Source organism: Podospora bellae-mahoneyi, chromosome 2, assembly GCF_035222275.1.
Source record: "Podospora bellae-mahoneyi strain CBS 112042 chromosome 2, whole genome shotgun sequence".
NCBI lineage: Eukaryota > Fungi > Ascomycota > Sordariomycetes > Sordariales > Podosporaceae > Podospora > Podospora bellae-mahoneyi.
In genome coordinates this window covers 453,997-469,245 of record NC_085881.1, presented here as the reverse complement: position 1 = coordinate 469,245, position 15,249 = coordinate 453,997, and the positions used below count along the sequence as shown (strand labels likewise).

General features: G+C 51.8%; 3 protein-coding genes across 3 annotated transcripts; 1 reads left to right on the top strand and 2 right to left on the bottom strand.

The window, feature by feature from the left end:
- Positions 1–868: 868 nt before the first annotated feature.
- QC761_200495 (uncharacterized protein) lies at positions 869–5,955 on the bottom strand. The gene is made up of 3 exons (XM_062875775.1): positions 5,188–5,955; positions 2,201–5,124; positions 869–2,095 (listed from the first exon to the last, which is right to left on the bottom strand). Exons 1-2 carry the CDS (start codon positions 5,263–5,265, stop codon positions 4,993–4,995), a joined length of 210 nt encoding a protein of 69 aa, XP_062734291.1. The 5' UTR covers positions 5,266–5,955; the 3' UTR covers positions 869–2,095; positions 2,201–4,992.
- Positions 5,956–7,936: 1,981 nt separating this feature from the next.
- QC761_200492 (uncharacterized protein) lies at positions 7,937–9,007 on the top strand. Its single transcript, XM_062875774.1, has 3 exons — positions 7,937–8,307; positions 8,419–8,593; positions 8,669–9,007. The coding sequence occupies exons 1-3, from the start codon at positions 8,182–8,184 to the stop codon at positions 8,737–8,739; spliced, it is 372 nt and encodes a 123-aa protein (XP_062734290.1). The 5' UTR covers positions 7,937–8,181; the 3' UTR covers positions 8,740–9,007.
- Positions 8,872–12,848, bottom strand: QC761_200490 (uncharacterized protein; the record flags this gene model as incomplete). The annotated part of the gene is made up of 4 exons (XM_062875773.1): positions 8,872–10,872; positions 10,934–12,539; positions 12,605–12,659; positions 12,725–12,848. 4 exons carry the CDS (start codon positions 12,846–12,848, stop codon positions 9,475–9,477), a joined length of 3,183 nt encoding a protein of 1,060 aa, XP_062734289.1. The 3' UTR covers positions 8,872–9,474.
- Positions 12,849–15,249: the final 2,401 nt, after the last annotated feature.

Below are 15,249 nucleotides of genomic sequence, written 5' to 3'. Positions count from 1 at the left end.
GCGAAGACGGCCTCAACACACCTACCGGGCACCCTCGAGGATCCACTTAGTACAAAGTCAACTTCAAAGCCTTGCATCGGAGGCTACGGTAGCCTAAAATGGCTCAAATTTTGGATTTAGGCTACTAAAGGCTCTATAAGTGCCCTGTAGAAATAGTGGCCTTGTGGGCCCACAATTACCCGCACTTACGGTAGGCCGGTGAACGATTTTGCTTTTGTTTTGTATGGGCGTGAGCACGTTTTTGGCAAAACGCAGCCAAATATTTAAGTTCTAGGTCAAACTTTAACACATCTGCGTGTTGGGAGGTGCAAAGCCCTATAAAGCTCCCAGGAAGTATATGATAGAGGGCGAGTGCGAACCCTACTACAGAGGTATTACAGAAGGCTAGCGCTGTAAATATAAAAAGTCATCCACTAGCACTTTGTCATACAGCGCTGTAAGGCCCTGGAGCCTACGCACATCTAGAAGTGAGCGCCAGATACCATGTCGCAAGTTTCTGCTGCACCGTAAGCACTAGAGTGCGCTACCATTACAGAGCCCTTAAGCTTGTATATGGGACTCAATTTGTAATATTAAGAATATGTTTAAGTTTTATAATATAGATTTTCATATTTTAAATAAAAAAGTAATATATCTAATAAATTCTAAAAATCAGATCTTTAATACTATTTATTAGAATAGGTTACCGTGAGGCTTATTCTATAGTAGATTACTACTATAATACTATGTAGCGTTATTTATAGTAAAAGTACTACAAATAGTAAAATGATTTTATAAAATACTTACCTAAATAAAGTTAAATTTAAAAGAAAATAAACTAAACAAATAAATAGATAAAAACTAAGTAAATTATTTTATATGTATAAGATGTTAATGACAAAGCGGTATACGGTACAAGTGGCTAGTAGAGCAAGAAAGTGATAAGCCCACTTATAGGATACGTGCCTCCATTGTGATTGACAGTGTCAAAACTCAGCACTCTATCTTTTCTTCATCTGAATGAAGGGGCTTAGTGATCGTCGCTCACTGCATGCAGTTCAACAGGGGTAGAAAGATCAAAAACCAGGGAAGTTATTTTCCATCGTGGCTATCGTGTGGCATTGCAGGGTGTTACCTTCAACGTTTTTTATGTCGATCTTTAACTCTTTCCGGGAAAAGCTGCAATGGATGGCAGGCTGTCATTCTCATGCCATGTTGCAGATGTCAAATTTATTGGTCGAGTGGTGGTGGCAAGGTATCATGACAGCAGACTATTTGGTCACATGTCAAGTAGCATGAATGATACCTGATGATGGTACTACACTGCCAGTAGTATTGTCTGGAGAAGAATGAAGGAGAGAAAAAAAATGCTTGAATGCATTGCGATTCTTGTTTCGGGTTTTAGCTAGTAAAGTAAAGTTGTAATATGACGACATTCTGCGTTTGGGAGAGAGAGGGAAAGCAGTTTCAGCTCTGGTAGAGTAACACTACACGTGTGTGAGTAAAGTAGGTAGGCGGTGGCTGGATGTCTGGAACATTTCTGGTTGGTTGGGGTGTTGGGGGAGAAGGGGAATTTGACAGAAAACGATCGCGGTGTGCATGTAAAGGGGCGGTAAACTCCGGGTTCTTTTCTGGGTCTGGAGGTTTTTGTAGTAGAAAGAGAATTTGGTCTTCATGGTTAGCTGTATTTTAATGCCTCCTCCGTTTGTGGAATTGTCGCTATCTTCAACGACCAGACTGGCCGCCGACTGATCTAGGATTATTCATCCTGGGAAGATGCTAGGTAAATTAGACTTTGGTTCCCCGGTTTCCCTGTTTCTTTTTCCTCTAAAGTGGTGGTAGTGGAATACCACATGCTGCTTCCAGCGTAGAACCCCGAGCCCTGAGCTCAGACGCACAATGTTGCCTTCTTTAGATGGTTCGCGATTGTGAAGTAATAGCACCAGTTTCAGGTAGGGCAGGAAACAAAAGGGATTTCCGTCGTTATGTGCTCAAGTCGTCATGATTGAAGCGCTTTTTCGAACCTTTTTGTGGTGTTGGGGAGGGTTGCAATCCAGGTTCCTGGACTCTGTGGTAGCTGAACGCTGCCGCTGCTACCAAGCTCAGTTCCTTTCCTCTACTGGCCTTCAGCAGCTGCATACTGAGAGAGTAAATCTTGTTTTGGGGGGAAGTCAGGGGTGATTTGGCAACCACATAAGTGTGTGGTCATGTAGACGCATACCTTTAAGGTTCGTTCACAACACCATTTTTGTTGGACTCGACACGGATTGGCAAGCTGGTTTCCAGCATCTCGCACGATTCGGTACCTAGATCAGGACCTATCATTGTCGATCAACTTCCCTTTCTGAACCCAAATATCATGACCGGTGGTGTGTGTCTGCCACCGGTCCCGTTTTGCCGGCAGTAGTTCGTCCTGCTTCTCGGCCGGAGACAAGTCGCATCGGTCCCCGTGCCGCAAGCGGCCCAGTATCAAACAAACCATGCAGCAGCTGGGACTCCCGACGATCTGGATCGACTCACGATATTTCCTCTTGTGTATCTCATGGTCCTGGCCTACGGTGCATGCCAGGGACTACATGGCCGTGATGTGCAGAGAGGGTGCCGAAGATGATAGGGCGTGAAGATACTTTCCCGTCGTCCCATCAAAGGCCTCAACGTCGACAGCTGGTAGCAGCAGCGCGCACAGCGGCAGGCTCTCAATGCTTTTTGATAAGAGCCGTGTCGATGTTACCTACCTACCTTATGCAAGTGTGTAGACGCCGTCAGCATTGACCTTGGGCATTCGTGCCCTGGATCTGGGTGTGATGTCATAGGGCATCTTAAAGCAATGAGTGACCCACTGAGAAAAGACGGTGACTCGTCAAAGCTCGCTGTGTCAATAGGCCGAGTCGAGGCCAAAGAAGTCACGATAACTGACTACCCTTGAATTATGGATTCGGACTGATCGGATTTTCTGGAGCTAACGCAACCTGCAAGATAGCCTTTGAGACTGAGCCGCTGGATCTGCTCACACCAATATCCCCGGATCAACAACGAGGACGCGTGGTCAGGGTCTGTGAGATGCTGTAATGCGAATGTGATCGATCCTGCGTTAGGTGCAGCTTTTTCAATAAACCTGCGCCCATGATGCCCCTTGGCGTCTAAAGGTTTGGCAAGGCTGTTGTGCCCGAAGAATCTTTGATGACGACAATCTGGTGTGGAAGCCAGCCACAATTTAGGTGGTGTGAAGGGGTGGGGGCCAATAGACGAAAGAGGGAATGTGGCGAGCCAAATGCAACCATAGCAGGCCCAGACTGGTTGTGAATCACGACCTTGCTGCTGGAGCCAACCACGATGGAGAGCGCCCTTTCCATATTGATTCCACGGACATGGAAGGATTATCTTCACAAAACGGGGACCAGCGAACGCTACTCTCCATCAACCCCCTTTGACTGGGTGCAGAACCTTGTTCTCACTGCTTCCCAACTCGGCCTGAAACAGTAGGAAGACACGTCAATGAGTGTCGACTGGCTGCCAGCACCACTCAAAATATCGTCGCTGTGTAGCCGTCACCGATAGCAGCAAGGTAAGCGATGGGAGGTCATGTATCACGTGGTAGCTGTGGCTCCATTGCCGTCGTCCCAAGAGGCAAGCTCGACGGTGAGAGACAGGTGGTGATACATATATCAGAGCGGGCCGCAACGCGACAAGGGATCAGCCTAGTGTAACGGTCCGCAAGCCTTGTCTGTCCTGAAAAGCCGTATGTAACCATCAGATAGATGGATATCAACATCGAGGCATATCTGATTGTGAATATGCCTATGAATAGTCCCACTCTGTTTCGAGATAGCTGGAGAGAACAGTGCTTTACCGGATGGTGTTGACTCCTTAATGCGATGGCGAGTGAAGTTTTCTACCACCGACGTGCAAGTGCACCACTGAGGCGCGGTCCTTCGACTGTCGAGGATTGGAAAAAGAAACCACAGGCAACCTTGTTGCCCGTGTTTACTCAGCATGTATCCACAGATATCGGCCCGGCTGCTGCTTCTGTCCTACGGACGAGCATACCAGTTGAGTGTGTGAAGAGAGGTTAGAGAGGTTTCAAGATCTAGTATTCTCCGAGTAGCTGTGTGTCAATATCAGGCCTCGACAGACAGGGGAGTGCTGGTCTCGTCACCGTACCACTGCAAGATAGATGCCATCTTTCGCGTAGGGAACCAAAATCCAGAACTGGCTCGATCTTCAAATGGTGTCCAATTCATTTCAGATCTTCCAGGAAAGCGGAATCTTCATATGCGTCTGTGACTAATCGGTAGACCAGATGGAGATCGTGCATCATGACCGGCCCGGGCAAGAGGAAGCCCCCGCAATCTCGTCCTCTTCATGCAGGGGATTTTGATATTGCGAACAGCACCAAGACGCTGTCAGTCTGCGGGTGTAGACAATGGCGAGATGAAGGCCTTCCCGGCACCGCTTCCAAGACAGAGGGTTGGGACAGCTTGGCACCCCGGCAGAGATCATCTCAACCAGCACAATGCGACATCCGTGGGAGTGGTGAAACGATCGAGGCGAGGATCCACTTTTAACCGCAACTTGTAGCTGGCATTTAGGAGGCGGAGCAAGAGCATATATCAGGCCATTCGATGTACACTCCTATATGATGCCGTTAACATGGCTCTGATACAATGGATGAGAATGTGAGTCCGGCCCGTGGGAACCGGCGTCGAGCCTGCGGAAAAAGTGGTTGATGGCGACAAGGGTGGTAATGGCACTGATGAAATCCAGGCCCGCAAGACACCAATCCTTCGCTCAAAGACACTCCTTTCGAGCATGAGAAGTCGGAGAAGTCCCAAGGTCTCGGCTGCTACCACACCAATGGCTGGAGCAGCCTCGCGCCTGAGTCGATAGGGTGACTTTCAATTGCCGACCTGAAGCAGACAAACCTCCAAGGCGCGATGCCACAGGATCCCCACGGAGGTCCGGACCGTGTTGTGAACATGAGACTAAGGTAAGTGGTGAATCCCACAATCCCCTCTAGCCCAGCAATAGCTCGGGAATAACATCAAGACTCGTTGATTGTATCTCCGGCCACGGTAGTTGGGAATGTGACAGTTTGCGGCCATTCTTCTTCTCGCCGGGTCCGTTCGGAATACGGATGATAGGTGACTAGACGAGTGTTAGTACTGATGTGATTGGCAATATAGAAGTAAGGTGTGAGATCTTCCGTACCAAAGAGTATCCAGGAACAACGCTGATGTGATATCTGGAGTGGGATGGGAGATGCGAACAAGAATCGACAAACTCCATACTGTGATGATGTTGAAGCTTGGCGGTGATGATTTACACCGTGTGCAGGGGCAGGCCTTGAAGATGTGGTCTGTGCACAATCGACCGTTCGAGCAGGCACGGGCGCACTAGCCCCTTTAAGCTAGTGGATACGGGGTTAGGGCTGATTCCAGAGACGTCTCAGATGCCCTGGTGCTTGGCTTCAACCTTCCAACGTCAACTCAACAACAAAACAGCGTCTCACTCGACCACACCAACGCGGGCAGCCTGAAGACCAACCTAATTGACCGATTGGAACACCCAGATCGCCATTGATTGCCCGAATCCAGGCACTAGACCCTAAATTCACTCGGGCCTGGGTCTTCTCGCACACCAGTTGCTCTGCGGCACCGAGGCTGCGGCACATCTGATCCGGATATATTTTGCTGATTTCTGGGTTGCATTTACGACGCTATCGTCAGGAAGCAACCTGCATGCTGGGATAAGTCCCAAGCATCAGGTTGTCGGTTTCGATCGTCGACAGCAACGGGCCTTTTTCTGGCGGCGTCCCTCGTCTGGTGGCCGCCTCGCTGTGCAACAAGTTCGTGTCATGAACGGGTTCGAGATAACGTGCAGTTTGTTGTTTACAGAAACGCTCCAGCGGATGCCTGAGCAATCTCGCTGATATTGACGTATTGGGAAAGACACTAACAATAGCATACCCGCAGCTTGGTTCCATGCGCGAGGGTTGACTTTAGCCTGATGGACGCATCCAACAGATAGCTATCGCCAGGCCCGTCTCGAAGAATTCCCGGACAGTCGGCCGAGTCTTCTATGTTGTGCTCTGTTTTTCCGTGCCCCGTCCCGCTTCTGCGCCAGAGTTGTTTGGGTCTCACCATACGGCATGCCCGTGGGAGAATGGCAACATCGCGACATGGATTTTGGCCGCCTGCTGCACAGTTCCCGACTTTCCGGGCTGCGCATGCACACGAGAACAACGAGTGGAATCTCTGTTGCCTCATCTCCAACGCTCTGGGAGCCGGTAACACAATAAGGCCGCGGCCCATCAAGACTAAACACAGCATCGCTACCTCGCTGTATCTCAATACGAGCCCCCAAGAAGCTAATGCCGCTATCCCTACCACCACCGAGACACCACCCGCCCTTGTCCATATCGCCCCTGTCTATCGGCTGAGGCATTCTTGGGACACAGGATGCAAGTTCTGTGTCTTTCCCCATGTTGTATGCATGTCCTCATTCGGCATCCTTCTCGCCAGCCCATCATATCGTGACGAGACTGCCGTTCGGCCTACACAACACCCACAACACCTGGTTGTCTAAGCCTGCCGTGCACGGTTTCTCTAATATTATGGACCTAATCTGAGTTTTGTCATTATCGGGCTCGGATGGTCGCAGAAAGTATCAGGTGACCATCTTGAGTGAGGCAAGATGAACCACATTGTTGGGGAAGCACAATGCCCATCTCAGGGGGCGGCAGATCGACTTCCTGTTGCAACCCTGACTCCACGATTTCACAGCCATTGGTCTGTGCAGAACCACCATCCGCTCTGCAACAGATCGACCAAGACAACACTAAATCTTGGGGATCAAGAGTTCCCGTTCTACGGGGTGACTGCCCCTCGCGAATAAGCCTCGTCGTTTAAGACTACCAAGATGGGACCACAGGGCGCGACAGCCCTTGTTGAACATTGTTCCATGGTGGTCATCAAGGAGGGTGTTCGACTATCAATCCAAGTACATGGTACGGCATTCTTTTACCCATGTTCCTTGCGTTGGTATTGGCTTGCCCGGTCCACCCAAAGGAGGATATACGTTGGCAGTCGCGAACTGGCCAAAGAGGAGGCCTCGTTTATTGACCGTTCATATCGAAAACAAAGATTAGATCAGGGGGTTCCTTGTGCAAGTAAGACCGGAACGAATATGTTCCCCTTGCTTAGACTGTCAACTGGGTTGAGACGTCAAGGCAGTATCCAACTTATCGTTTGATAATCCGGTGCCCCCCGTTTTAATATCTTTGGCTAATATACAACTGGCGGCATTTGATTGGAATTCACCCACACCTCTTCAGAAGCCCGTCCCGACCAGGTCATTGGGGGGCCGAATCAGAAGGCTCGCCGCTTCAGAAGAGCGTGGTATCCCGCACCCCCCCGCAGCAGCTTCCAGGACAGGAACCAGGCGGCATAGCGTTGGAAATGTTCCGATGATAATTTATCCCCGTCCGCCTGGGAAAAAACCCTTTTTCCTCCCCGGATGGCTCTAAGAAATGTGAAGAGTCAAAGTCTTGGCATGCGGGTGATAGACAGCATTTTTATACAACCCCCACCCCACCGTCCAATCCTATACGTTCGCTTGGTATGCAGAGCATTTAAGGAGTTTGGATGCGTGATGCCAAGAAGGGGGTGTTCAATGAGCTTATTTTTGCAATATATACGCTGAAGGGTGAGTGGCCTCATCAAGCTGACCGTTCTACAGAAGTCTGGACCTTGTGACAGCAGATTGGTTTGTTGGTTGATGTTATCTCTGGGTGTTTTCGTCCGGTGCTTCGGGGGATTGGAGACTACCGAGCGTTCGGACCCAAGCACCAGGAAGGCTTCAAGTAAGAATTTGGGCTGGTGCCAAGAAGTCGTCGACTCTCCTTCTAGGAAACTTATGACCAAAAATGTGAGTAAGTATCGCCTGTCCAGGAATGTCTGTGCCTCCCCCGCCGAAACCTATGTGTGTGCTCGGGCCTGGCCCTATCCATTCTCTGGGAAACCTCGCCTGTAAGCAGCATCAGCTACCTTTTCCTAATTTCCCACCCAGACTGCAAAGCAGACCACGTTCTTCCCTGCGCCGCAACGGAATGGGCTTGTGTCTGTTGATCCGGGACGCCAACTGCCGACGTGGTAACTACCACTGTCTTTTGAGTACTGTGTGACCGAGACGTTGTGGTGATATATGCCTGTAAGCGAGTGGTGTCCGTCAGCATCCCATCGACTCACACCTTCCATCACGCAACAACTCAACGCTCTCGCATCTAGACCCTCGCATCAGGAGTTCACCCATGGGTGGTTATGGTTGCAGGTGAGATGTGACAAGCCTTTTGCCCGGCTCACTCTGCAAGACATTAAGCCCTGTTGTTCGGCCGCCGTTTTCTCTTCTTCCGTACGGAGGAAGACGATGACACCACGATAGGGATTCATCACCAACAAGTCAAGCCAACAACACCACCACCATTACAACGAAGTGCCCTCACCGAACCTCCAATTTCAGCGCCCTCACCTCAAAAGTCCCAATAGCTCAAACTCGGCATCCGAGAAGCTCGCTTTGCCCCCAGTCCATCCATCACACGAACAAAGCCACACAGTTTGTTAGTTCTGACATGACCATCATGTGCAACATCCCTTCTTGGTTCTGACATAAGACAAAACGTGCTGTCGCAAAGTCGCAACCCGAAGCGAAAAAAAAAGCAACAGCGGAACGAGCCTACCTCCCCAGGCCGAAGGGGGTGGGTGATGGGGGTTAGATGTAACAGACAAGAAAGTGATTCATCACATCTCCCATGTTTTGCTCTCAGGGGGAAAGAGAGGGCAAGCACCGACAATACTGTGATGATACATAGGTACACAGGCCGAAATGCACGTCACATGGGGAATAGATGAGAACTTGTCGAATACCTATCTACTCGGAGCTCCCCAGCTGTGTAGGTCTATCATCGGCTCTGACAAACCAGGTCAAACTGTTTGACCCCTCTATCACTCGATAGCAGCAATTTTGGACCTCCGGAGATGTAGCCAGAAAATACCAATAGTCTTCAGCAACATCAAACGCATGGCAGATGCCACACATTCTTGAGCCTCAAGAATACAAACAATAAAAATAATGTACAAATGACACTGCTTGCCTTGCCAAAGCCCGCTCGCATCCCGAATCTCATATTAACCATAAACTCCTGACCTCCCTAAGTATGAACCGAAAGAAAACAAAAGAGTCTCCTGATACCCCTGTTGAAATCTGTTTTCTTCTCCAAGTACCTGCCAATCCAAAGTCCAGTCCAGTCCGCAACAGCAGACCCCAAACAGTCTCGCCAAAGAAGTGAAGTAAGCAAGAAGCAGAAAGCTAACAATACAATCATATCCATAACAAAACGCTCTTCGCTTCATTTGACCCCATTTTCTCTTTTCGATCATCCTCATAGGTAATCAGCAAAACCAAAACAAACAAACCCTACCAAGCCAAACCCGCCCAGTCTCACCTCATGACTTGAAGCCCATGGACCTCTGAACCGGCTCCTCCGTCCCAGTTCTTTCCCAGCTGCTCCAACTTCCTTTTAATCCCATCCCCCACCCTCGAGCTGAACCCAGCATCAATATTCTGAATCGCATACCTCAAAATCTCCCCCGACGACTCCCCCGGTTTGCTTTCCCTCGTCTTGATCACGACCGTCCCACCTCCTTGCTGCGGCAATCTCGTCAGCGCTACAACCGTAGAGTCCTCCCACAAAACCGGCATCACCCTCTTCTCCTCCTCCGTAGTTATCTGATCGATAACCACCACTTGTTCCCCTCCCCCTCCTCCCGCTCCCGCTCCCGCCCCCGCCCCCGCCGCGGCAATCACACCACCCTCCTCCGGATTCTGCTGCTTGATAACCGGTGACGTCGATGAACCAGCAACACCAGCCCCAGCGCCGCCAGCATCCACCAACCCCGGATTCTGCCCCCAAGTTAAACTCATGGCCCAAAGCACCATGGTAGCTCTATACATCGCCGCGCTCCACCACGCCGGCCGCCGATTGTTCGGCATCGCCCTCAACAACTTGAAAACCTGCCCGCAGTGGTACATCGACTGATCCCGTTGGAAAATGCACCTCTTCGACCTCAGATTCAACTCCCACGACCAGTCCGCGCCCTCGGCCGAAAACGCTTCCCTCCTGGCAAGTCTTTCAATCTCGGGAAAGTTGGCCGTCGCGTTGAGGGAGATGAGATGGTACAGCACCAGGTTGCAACGCGTTATGGGGCAGTTTGGTTCTCTTTGCAGATAAGCCCGCGTCATGTCATACCACTTGACCAAAAGGGTTTGCACCTCATCCATGCGCTGCTGGGTGGAGGAGCGGGTGATGGTGCCCGGGTTGCGCGAGCGGGAAATGGGACCGCCGCTGAGAACGTCAGAAAAGCAAGAGAGCATTTGGCGGAGGTGGCAGATGAGGGATTGGATGGGGTGGAGGAGGAGTCTGAGCTGCTGGGGCGAGAGGCCGCCTTGGCTCTGGCGGCGGGAGAGGTTGTCATGGAGGAAGTCTTGGAACAAATCGCAGAGGGAGGGCGTCACGGTGGCGGCTTCGAGGAGCTGGGGGTTCACGTTGGCAGTGGAGCCGTACGCCGATTGCATCTTGTTGAGCCATTCAGCGGATATCTGGCACTGCCAGAGGGGCTCCGGGCCGGGGAGAGGACATTTGAGTTCGGTGATGGCAAAAAGGGGCGTGACGTCGTGGAAGAGGGAGAGCTCCTGGTCGAGCATGACGTAGTTGTAGACCAGCCTGTTCCTTCTTTCTCTTTCTTTCCAATGGTGCCATTCCAGCTCAAGGTCGCTGGACTTGTGGAACACAGGAATCATGGCAGGCTGCGACTCCATCATGCTTGCGTGTTTGAGCATCTCATGGCGTGGCAAGTTAGCTTTGTTCTACACTCTTCAAGACAAGGATTTTCAAACTTACGGAAATATACATCCCCCGCTGACCCATGGCAATGTCCATCAACCACTTGTCACCGCTCCATGCGCCCAGCACGAGGAAAAGTAAAGCGCACCGCAGAGTAATCGGGTCTGCGGACAACTCGACGTCTTTTTCGACAATATCAAATAACGAAATCCGGCACGTCTCGGTCAAGCCAGCCGAAAGGTATCGCGCCTCAGCCATGGGCATCGCAGCCGCTCCTTGGGCAATCATGAGCAGGACCAAGAGTGTCGAGGCCAAGTTGTCCTGCAGCAGCATTTCATTGGGATCCACGCCCCCGTTGACCAAGGGGTAGTACACAGACAAACTTCTGACATAGCTGCTCAAAAAATACTCCAAAATCTTGGACGGCGGCAGCACAATGTAGTTGAAGTTGGAAGGTTCCCCGGCGTTGGGATGTCCAGGCCTGTATGAGGAGGGCGGAATGCTGCTGCGATGAATGTCGAGAGCCTTGTAGAGGAATCCTTGCGTGATGGCCAGCAGCTGATCACGTGTGCGGTCCTTGATCGGCACCACCGACCCCAAATCAGCCACGTCTGGCGCTTGCTCCAGGTATTTTTCCAACGAACTCCAAGTCCCTTCTTGTTTTGACTTTTTCTCTAGGCACTCGAGATGCACAATCGCCGTGCGTGGGCAGTTGGTTGTGGGCAAAGGAGGTAAACATCGCGCCAGGTTCCACGCCCCTTCGGCCACCTGCACAACCTCAAACTCGGGGATGGAGCTGTCGGTCGGCATGGTCGACAAGGACAAATCCGCCTGTCCATGCTGATTTTGCCGTTGCCTCACTGTAGTTTCATATTCGGCTGCCGAGACGATGCTCGTCTCCCTGGTGTGTGACCCGCGCGAGGAACTCGCCGTCATCGGCTCTGATGTAGGGGCAGACAGATCGTTTACGCCAAAGTCCATCGAAATGTCGGCCCTTTCCAGCGGGATGGTCCCAGGATCAGCTTGGTACATGTCGATACCGCCGATCGTGTAGGTGTCCCAGGGCGACAAAAAGTACTGGGGGTCCGTCATGTCACCCATGTACTCATCCATGCCCATATCACCCCGATTGTGTGGCGAGGGAAAGCTAGGAGGGCTGATAGGATGGGTGACCATGGGAGACTTCATGGGAGAGCGGTGTGGCTTCGTGTCCACTGTGATTGATTCCATCTTTTCCTCCATCTTAAGTGGAACACCTCTCATAAGGTCCATGTACGAGGGGTTGATGGTCGCAGGCAAGTGTGACACATGGCCAAACGGAGCAGCAGGGTATGCCATGAAATTGGCAGCAGCAGCAGCAGCAGCAGCAGCCGAAGCAGCTGCCGCCGCTTGTTGATGGGATGCAACAGCACTTGCTTGCGCAGCATGTGCCTGCTGGACACGAATAGCCGCCTTGGACGACCGTCGGGCATAGCGAGCCTCACAGTGGAGGCTCTTTTCAGCGCACCTCGTACATGGCACCTTTTTGTCACATCCTGTCTTTGCCGTGGCACAGTTCTGGCACGAAATGGGTGTCCGTCCTGTGACAGTCATCATCCCGCCCGTGATAGCATCGATGGGGCCTTGTTCGTGGAGCGAGGAGATGTGCCGTTGCAGCAAGTCCCTGTTGGATCCCATGGTTAGCTTCAAGGGTTGGTACATAGCTAACAGGTCATGCAGGCATCTTACCGACGGCTGAAGCCTATCTTGCAAAACTGACAGACGTGTGGTTTGATGTTGGTGTCTACAAGTCCACACGACGTCAGTATCACTCAAATGTGTGCTGCCAAGTTGAATGAATGAGCTCACGCTGTGGAAGATGTCTTTCGAGATGCTCTTTGCGAGTGAAGCCCTTTCCGCAGTATGTACAGAACACCTTGTTGGTGGGCTGCACATCACCAGGTCCTTCCTCTGGGATGTCGTCTCGAACCATAATACTGTGCGTCTTTGCTGTTGTTGGTGGAACCTAGAGGCCACAGTGACAGGTAGATTGTTGTGGGCAGTGCTGTGTGTATCCAAAGGCGTGTGTGGTGACGAGGAATTGACGCTCCTGTGATGTTGTTCGACGACAAATGTGAAGGGAGAAGGAGTCTAGCAGAGACTGGAAGCACGCAGAAGAAGCAAAAGGCCGAGGCCCGATAGACGTGAGCAAGGGCAATCAACTTAAGCGTCTGCAGGTGGTACCTTCTCGGTATGCAGCTTTTGTTCTTCTTCTGATGGAGAAGTTAGGTAAGGAAGGTGCCGGGTTTGAGGGCCGGAAGCTTTTTGAACGACGGAGATATTGATAAGACACTCATTCATGCTCATCAGGGTGCCTGTTGAGCATCGGCAAAGCTGAGCTCATCCAGCATGTGGATGGGTTGTGGTTTATGGAAGAGAAGCAGGGGTCAAGGATGTGGTGGGATGAGGTACATGGGTACTTCCTTCCCACACTTGAGACAGCGCGTCTTCCTGTCGCCTGGTTGTCTAAAACAGGTCCACGGCAAAGGGGGCAAGGCCAGATAACACTGTTCCCGATGAAGTATGGTCGTGCGGTAGTGCAGAGTATAAAAGAGATGGGGTGACGTTTGTGGTATCGACGGTGCGAGCCACTAATCTACTTCACCACCTTGGATGAAAATGATGCCGTGTAGACAGCAGTCGAGGAGCGGTCAGAAAGGCGGGCACCTCTCGCGTCCAGCAACGAGAGACAGCTTCTGGGACACAAGAAAGAACGAAAGGGTCAGAGACAGTGATACCACGGCGCCACAGGTCAGACAGAAGAATATCACTGCCTGCAGAAAGGGCAAAAGCAGCGCTCCCCAGGGAGTGAAACCTGCCAGCATGGCAGCACAGCACGCGCTGGTGATCTCAGGTGTATACATGCACAAGTTGCCCTTGAGTCCCGGAAGAAGAGGAAGACTACAGCGCAAATTGGCCAGTCGGCCGACGGGCTGAAATTGTAAGGGTTTCGAGGGCAGCAAGATGAGGGTAAGCCCGCCGGGAGTGCAACGCTGCCAAGTAAACAAGGGGAGCAGGCGAGAGAGGGGTTCGACCTGGGTGCTAGAAGGGTTCCATTGACGAAGGACAAGGCCCGCACCGTGGGACCCGAAGACATCGTCTCGGGACTGAATCGTCGCTGAGTACGACGTCGTTGATCAGCCAGTGGCTGGCTGCCCAGGCATGGCATCGATGACGACTGTTGGCGAGTTCGTGAGGTGGATGAGGTGGGTGAGGTGGCTGTCTCTCAGGCACAATTCGGCGCCAGCGAGAGCAAAGGGTGGATGAGGCAGCGGAAGAAGGGGCGCGGCGGCCGGACGGTGTGAAGAGGGTATCAATGCCAATTTGCCAGTTCTCCAACGTCGATGGGAATGGATACTAAGCGCATGCAAGGTTCGGTGTTGTATCAAAGGTCCAGGTGGGAGACCAACCCACATCATCGGCATTGATACGGTCACGCCGTGAGCTGGAGCTGCCAGCCGCTGCATCTGGCTGTTAAGCGCGGCCCAAGGGCGGCTGGTCCACCCCCCTCCTCTTCATCCGTTCATAACACCCTGCATTTGCTGCCTCTCCCGCCCGCATCTGATATGACCGACTAGGGAAGTCACTCTCACGCCCGTTACCCGTCGCGGCCAGGGAAAGACGGAATAGCCGTTCCAAGAAGTTGTCCAGTTAGTTCGTAGAGAACACATGCGGGCACGAGTCATTGTGCATGTTGGGGGTTCAATCTAGGTTTGGCCGACACAACGGTTGGCGAAGCCAAGTCAGACTGTCGGTGCCACCGACCAGAGTTGTCGATAGCTGAGGGTGAAGGTTGCTCGTTGAATTGTGAAATCTACTGCTTGCTACTGCTTGACAAATACTTTTGCTGCGTATTCGGGACCTGGAAGCCAGGGAGAAGCAGCTCGGTTCTGCGGCACAAAAAGGCGGCTTGATATGGCCATATCAACATTTGGGAACTTTGTATAGTGTGAAGCGACATCTCATCCCGCAACCTGGTTTAGTTTCCGTGGCAGGTGCTGGAAAATAGATGAGGCCCTCAATATCGACGGCCTCGAAAAGCTTGAGAATACTGCATGACGGGGTGCAAGCAAGCTTTTTGTGAATAAGCCTTGTCCCTGGACAGATCAGCACAACCCCCACTGCTGGGAGCTCCACTGAGCTGCGAGCATAGGCTAACCCGAACGAGCCCCCCCTGTGAATCTGGGGTTGACCCCTGGCCATCAGGGTTAAGGCTGCCCCAACTCCATGATTACCCCACCGCAGCCTCCAACAACATGACCACTTCAAGTAACAAAGCTCTTCATCTCCCCAAGGGGTCACTTTGGTAAGATTGCTGGATTCGGTCATCTTGT